The sequence below is a fragment of the Rhincodon typus genome, chromosome 23 (genome assembly GCF_021869965.1).
Source record: "Rhincodon typus isolate 14 chromosome 23, sRhiTyp1.1, whole genome shotgun sequence".
Classification (NCBI taxonomy): domain Eukaryota; kingdom Metazoa; phylum Chordata; class Chondrichthyes; order Orectolobiformes; family Rhincodontidae; genus Rhincodon; species Rhincodon typus.
The window spans coordinates 738,442-745,959 of record NC_063354.1 but is presented as its reverse complement, the minus strand read 5'-3'; the positions used below and the strand labels follow the sequence as shown (position 1 = coordinate 745,959).

General features: G+C 42.4%; 1 protein-coding gene across 1 annotated transcript in view; it reads right to left on the bottom strand.

The window, feature by feature from the left end:
• The window catches only part of rhbdl3 (rhomboid, veinlet-like 3 (Drosophila)), a 368,344-nt gene that overhangs the window by 350,950 nt on the left and 9,876 nt on the right, over positions 1-7,518 (bottom strand). Inside the window, exons 5-6 of the mRNA XM_020518254.2 lie at positions 2,201-2,301; positions 787-847 (exon numbers count right to left, since the gene is read on the bottom strand). Of these exons, the coding sequence (XP_020373843.1) occupies positions 787-847; positions 2,201-2,301 (162 nt within the window). The remainder of the gene's footprint in view (positions 1-786; positions 848-2,200; positions 2,302-7,518) is intronic.

The window sequence follows — 7,518 nt, the reverse complement described above, 5'->3', positions numbered from 1 at the left end:
AGCCTACCATGGGGAACCTTATCAAACGCTTTACTGAAATCCATATACACCACATCAACCGCTTTACCCTCATCCACCTGTTTGGTCACCTTCTCAAAGAACTCAATAAGGTTGGTGAGGCACGACCTACCCTTCAGCTGAGCTGTGAACAGCAAGATCCCACAAACATCCAGGTGGCGATGACCAGACAATCTGTTTGTGTGACATTGAGAGGTAAATTTTGGTCCCGGGATAGTGGGGATAATTTCCTGCTCATCTCCAAATAGGATCTTTATATCCACTAGTGAAAGTAGAAAGGCTGTCATTTCAGTATCTCAGAAAAGATGGTACCTCCAGCATCACAGGTCTCTCTCTCTCTCTCTCTTTTCACCAACCGTCCACCCACCCACCTCAATATTGCACAGTGTGTGTTCAGGTTCAGGTGCCATTTCTATTATTGTACATACCAATATTAACAGTGTGACATGTGGTGGAGTAAATAGTCACAGTATTGAGTGTATAGTATTCAGGCAGAGGAACCTCAACAACCTGTTCCCTGATCAGCTTAATGAGCCTGAAATCTAATGGCAACTTTCAGCAAGGCCCAGAATTTTCATGGTCTGGCTGCCTTCTCAAACCTGTATCTTTTTAATGTAATATTTCCGTTGTACCAGCTGCTTAAACCTCAGGGGCTGGGCCGTGGGCTACACCAACTCTGCAAGCTGCCCTGACAGTGGGTGCTATTAACTCAATTGTACACACAGGTCCCTGAACAGCAACAGCCAACACATTCTTCCCGGTACTTACTGCAAATCATCGCTATTCCCATCCGGATCAGTTTGAACTGACATCTCATTCCTGACCAACTCTGGAACAGAAACAAAGTCACTTTATGAAGAGCTGATATGAAGTGTTAGGTACATTCATGCTTTCATAATTATGGACTCCAACATTTCAGAGTCCAATTTTCTGTCTTGTTACTGTATACTGATTAAAGTGATGGATGTCAGTACAGGGAGTAGAACATACTTTGGTTCAGCTTTGTTGTCAGTGTGAAAGACTGCAAGGTTATTTAGTTCAGCAACACTTATAACAGAAGGCACTTGATTGAAATGTTACTAAATCATAGGAGTAGCTGACAGGAGTCAGTATTGATGAGCAGTACCTCCAGTTAGGAAGAAAGACTCATGTTTTCAATCTCATTAGTCTTGTAGCAATCCTACAGTGAAAGTAAACTATTAGCTATGATGTAAAGAGAGAATTTTGGCTTTCTGGACAATTTGTAGCCAAGCAAGCTCTTCTGTGGGGTGCATTATTACACAGGAAGTATGGCCCTGTGGCCATTTACATTCGTGAGAATCAGAGGTTTTATCAGAGAAAGAGTGAGGGCAACACAGCAAGTGAGAGTAGTGTATTTATTACAAAAGCAGAAATTGCTGGAGAAACTGAGCAGGTTTGGCAGTATCTGCGGACTGAAAGCAATGTTCACAGAAGAAGGGTCACTGGACCCGAAATGTTAACTCTCCACAGATGCTACCAGACCTGCTGAGTTTCTCCAGCAATTTCTGGGTTTCCAGCATCCACAGTTCGCCAGTCAGTTTAAGAATTTGAACTCACTTTAATCACTTTTACCTTTATTCCCTGAAATGTCTGATATCAATAAAAGTGACTAGCAAATTATTCTATTTTTGTCAAAATCCAACTGACTTATTAAAGGGAGGATTTTGCTATCTTTACTCAGCCTGGCCTCCAGTCTCACACCAAACACTGGCTGATGTCTAACTTGCTGTGAAGTGCCTGAGTAGACCATTCAGTTATATCAAACTGGTTCAAAATTCAAAACGACAGCACCCCATCATCATCTTGGGGTAACTGGGAAGGGAGTAATTACAGCTAACCTTACCAGTGATGCCCACATCCTAAGAATGAATTTTAAAATGTGAATATTATAATAAATTGTTACCAACCGAATCTTGAAACTGAATGATATACTCAATAACTGAGCAGTATATTCAGCCATTTTACTGTTGAGGGGATTCCCAACAGCAGATCCGTTGTATGAGTCAAAGACACATTTCACACTTTGCAAATTGTGTTTCTTCAGGAATCTCAGTTCTGTGTCTTCTTAGCTGCCAAGTTTTGTTTTATCGTGCTCCTACGAGCATCGTGGGGCATTTTATTACACTAGAAACAGGAAAAAAATGCAGGTGATTTTTGTTACCATGACTACGTTAGCCAGATGCGCAGAGACAAGAGCATAAACTCCTCCTGAAGATCCTGCTACTGGTGCGGTCATGTCAGCTATTGATGTTGCCAGTGAACCTGTGAGAGACCGAGAGAGAGGGTCAACCTTTATGAGATAATAATGTGTTTAGACAACACTTTTAATGTAAAAAAAAAACCCAAGAAGTGTTTTTAAACAATATTTGATACTCATTAGGTCAGATGTCCATAAGGTTGGTTAAAGAGTATTTGTATATATTTATATCTATGCCTTTAAGGAGTATCTTCAAGAAGAAAAGAAAGGTCAGGAAGTTTAGGGAGGGCATTCCAGGCAAGGTTCAGGCAACTGAAGACTTGGCCACCAGTGGTGGAGTAATTAAGAGGCTCATGAGGCTAGAATTGGGTACAGGTAGCAGAGTTTGAATGGACTTAGAGGGTAAAAGATGGTAGATGGAGAGACTTGTTCAGTCTTCCTGTCCCATCCTGGAAATCTGTGCTTCTGTGTTAAGTACCAACGGCCTGTGGTGTTTGTGTGGTATGTTGGCCTTTCACACAGTCAAAGAGCCAGCTTACACCATCATCTTTGGTCCTTTTCCATTTTGTTTCCTTCCAGTTCCATCTGCTCCTCCTATTGGTACTAACATTTTCTGCGGTTCAGGGCTTTACAGGGGAGGCCTGACTGATCATTTCTCCTCTGAAGGCTGAGGGAAATGCAATTGCAGCATTTGTAGCACAGTCCTTGCTAGGATCAGCAGCACCTCGGTCTAAGATCTTGCTGCTCTGTAGACTTCAGTAAGCCTTAGAAACATGGCCATTGAAATGTATGAAATACAATATGCATTTGCACATAGCAAATTATGCTCACACTCATACATTCAAACACACGTTCACACTCATTCTAGCAAACGCACATGCTCACACACACACACATGTATTAACATCCTGATTTGACCTATTTAAATACATATATCACAGAAACGTAATTCATTTCTACTGCCACGCAAGCTGATTGAAAATCGACCAGTTCATCCCCTTCTGACAGATGCTCAAGCTTTACATGTTATTACAGAGGCTGATATTGATAAATTGATTTAAAAAAAGGAACCATTGAGACACTTGAACCCTGTTATCACCTCAGTTGCTCACAGTCAGCAATCCGCCAGTGAGAGGGTCAATAAACCAATACTGTGTGATTGTGCTGATGATACCAGCTGCCCACATGGTGAATAATTTATTTTGTGTTTGCAGCATAGAAACAGCCCATTCAACATAACTACTCATACCTGCCCAATCCTACTCCATCTCACCCCATCAGCATATCCTTCATTTCCTTATTCCCTCGTTCATTTATTTGTCTTTCTCATAAACACATCTGTACACTTCCTGCATCTCAAAAGTACTTCATTGCCTTAAGGCACATTGGGATGGTGGTCACGGTAAAGTTGTCATAGTCTCAGAGGATCACTCTCTCATCAGAGGGAGATGACTGGTGGTGGTTTAACCTAAGGGTCACCACACCTCAGGCAAGGGGAGAGGTTGAGAACAAAACTCCTTCATGTTGGCATCATACTGCATTGCAAGCTAGTTATCAGCCAACCAAGTTAGGTGCTATATAAATTTCTGGTCACTACAACCAATCCCTGAGGAAGAGAATTCCACATCCTCAACACTCTCTGGAAAAGCTATCTTCTGTTTAAAGCCCCCAACTGTTGGCTTTTTCACAAGTAGAAACAGCTCCTCATTTCCAGAGTCTATTCAGTCTTTCCTGATAGGTCAAACCTGTCGGGTGATTTGTTTATTGGGTGATGACAGCAATAACCAGTCGGTGAAATATCAGCTAACAGCAAAATGCTGCAGATGCTGGAAATCTGAAATGTAACCAGTAAATGCCAGAATCATCCAGCAGGCCACCTGTGGAGACAGGAAGACCAGGTATAACTAGAGTATAAGTATAAGCAAGTATAACTAGAGGCTGTTACAGGTGAAGATTTTCTGAGCAGTTATTGTCTCAGTCAAGCAGAGTCAATGGGTAGATTTAGGACAGGCAATGATTCAAAGACAGGAGCACTGACCATGTAAGTCAGGGAAAGGAAACAGCAGAAAAATGTCGGAAAATTGGCAAAATGGGAGGTTTTTGTTTTTGACCTGGCCATTCAGCACATGTTGCCTCTGCTGGTTCTATCAAAGAACAATCCAATTAGTTCCACTTCTCTGTACTTTCCCAAGCCTGTGCAAATTTATATTTTTCAGGTATTGGCCCATTCCCTTTTGAATGTTACTGTTAACTACATTCCAGGTCGTAGTGTCCCTCTGAGGTCACTGCACTTCCCAGATCCTGGCCTTCTCCACATCCATGATTTTAATTGTTTCACCACTGACAGCGATGCCTCAGATACCAAGCCTGAAGCTCTGGAATTGCCTCCCTAAACCTCTCGACCTCTCCCTACTTTAAAACACTTCTTAAAAGGCATCTTTCTGATAAAATAAAGAACTGCGGATGCTGCAGATCTGAAACAAAAACAAATTTCTGGAGAAACTCAGTAGCTCTGGCAGCATCTGTGGAAAAAAAGCAGAGTTAACATTTTAAGTCCAGTGACCCTTCTTCAGAACTGTAGGAGAAGGGTCTGAAGAAGGCTGACTGGACTCGAAACGTTAATTCTGTTTTCTCTTCACAGATGCTGCCAGAGCTGCTGAGTTTCTCCACCTTTTTAATTGAGCTTTTGGTCATCTGACCTAATATCTCCTTTGTGGCTCAATGCTTTGGGACGTTTTACTGTGTTAAAAGTGCTATATAAATTGAAGCTGTTGTACCCTTGAAGTCCTTTCATGTTTCATATATTTCTCCAATTTTCTATTGAAATTTATGACGGACTCTGCTTCTACTGTCTTCTTTGGCACTGCATCTTAGGTTGTAAAAACTCCCTGTGTTTAAAAAAAAGCCTCATTTCCCATCTGGCTCTTTACCAGCTATCTGAAATCTCTCCTCCAGTTTCTGACTGGCCTGCCAGGGAGCAGTTTCTTCCCAAACTGTCAAAACCCTTCTAAAATCTTATAAGCTGTTCATCTGTGACATTATCAAACCGAAACAAACATTCTCCCTTTATTTCTATCTCCTTAAATGCTATCTGGGGTGTACGGAATATTGACTGTGACTCACTAGGAGCTCTCTTGCCTTTGAACTGTGGGACCATGTGAAGGTACAATCATATCTACGCTGACTCTCCAGTGCAGTGATGAGGGAGTGCTGCAGCATCCTCAGTGCAATCTCTCAAGACAGTCACAAAATCGTTGCCCCATCGAACACTCAGATGCATTTAAATAAAGTCCCATGTCACTTTCGAAGAAGAGAGGAGGAGTTCCATCTTGTATCCTGGCCAATATTTATCCCTAAGCTAGCATTCCTACAACAGATTACTGGGTCATTTTCCATTACTGTTTGTGGGAGCCTCCTGTGCTCAAATTGGTTGCTCTGTTTTCTACAATAAGGCAATGAATACAGTTCAAAAGTATTTCACTGGTTGGTTAGGATGTCCTGAGGTCATGAGCATAGTGTGACACGTAGAGGAAAGGTGTACGATGTTGATGGGGTAAGATAAAGGGATGTGAACAGAGCACGGCACAAGTACTGACATAAATGTGTTGGACCAATGGCTTGACATTTGATTTTTTTTACTGTTTTTATTGGAAATCATATTCCACTGTTCAAATTTCATCCTGACAAAACTAAGACTCATAACCACTCAACCAAAATAAAGTGGCTGACATTCCTCTGTAGCATAACTGGTCCTAGCCAGCAATACGATGCTAGGGCTGTGACGACACTCAGACTCATTACCAACTGAATTAAGTTTTAAGATTAAAGTAAATTAACCTAAATTAAACCCTGGTCACAATTTGTACCTAAACAGCTTTGCTCCAAATTTCCACCAAGTTTTCTAACTGAGGTCAGTTATATTGTATGACTCGTTAATTTTCGGATCTTTTAAGTCAAGATAGCTCAATACCATGTAGCTAGGAAAGAAGAAAAGAATTTAAATGAATGATGTTTTGAATCAAATCAACAGCTTGGCTCCTGGTTCCTTGTTTTCTTTTCTTACAGAGGATCAGTCCCTGTTTCAAGACAGTCATGGAATTAAAGCAGAGGCAGAGTGTCAAAACCACAACAACAAAAAAATCCTGCACGTGCTCCTTGATTTAAAATTGTTTTTCTTTACCCGTTTTCTCTGAATTCATATCTTCCAAGCAGCTGTTTGCAATCACAACTTGCTTTGGCTCCTGCCTGAGTCACAGTCAGCATGCGTTCCAGAAAAAACACAAAACTCTCACAACAGCATCAAAATCAGGTTCAAAAACAAAGTTGCTGGAAAAGCTCAGCAGGTCTGGCAGCATCTGTGGAGGAGAAAACTGAGTTAATGCTTCGGGTCCGGTGACCCTTCCTCAGAACCTCAAAATCAGATTCTTATTCTTCCCTGTCTTCTGCAGGTTTTATACATTTTTGGTTCTGATCTGGGAACTAGTTACACTCTTCCACTGGTTAGACCAACCACTTCTTTCTGCCTTGAGATCGATGATCTCTCCATGCGTCAAACTGATCAGCACTCTCTTCAACAATTAAACAGATTGCTGGACAACAAGGTGCAGGGCTGGATGAACACAGCAGGCCAAGCAGCATCATAGGAGCAGAGAGGCTGACGTTTTGGGCCTAGACCCTTCATCAGAAAAGATTGCTATGTTCTCTGCCAGTTAGAGTGAGTGTCCAAACTCTGAGTTGTAAGGGACTCAGTTTTGGGGCGAGAATACCACAAGAAGGAGACTAGAAGGTGTACTAGGAGGAGACTGGGCCCTGTGCTTCACAGTCAGAAAGGACATGTACATGCACTACACTTGTTTCAACTCACAAAATAGGTGAATGAATGCACAATGTTATTGTCACATATATCCAGGAAGATACAGTGAAAAGTGTTTTGTCACCACAATCTAGCACCATTTCGAGTTACAAAAAGAATTAAAAATTCCTTAAATAGAGTTCATCTTCTCTTCAAATTGGGTCTCAGGCACAGCTCCAGGGCTTCTGCAAGGTCTCTGAAAGGTGTTCTGTGCTCAGGGAGTCACCACTCTGGGTGCAGCAATGATGATGCTGAAGCCCCAGGAGATCTCAGCTTCACTGCTGCTGCCAACACAGCCAGGAGTCCCCGCTCCGGGCCTACCACAGCCAGGAGTCCCCGCTCCGGGCCTACCACAGCCAGGAGTCCCCGCTCCGGGCCTACCGCAGCCAGGAGTCCCCGCTCCGGGCCTACCGCAGCCAGGAGTCCCCGC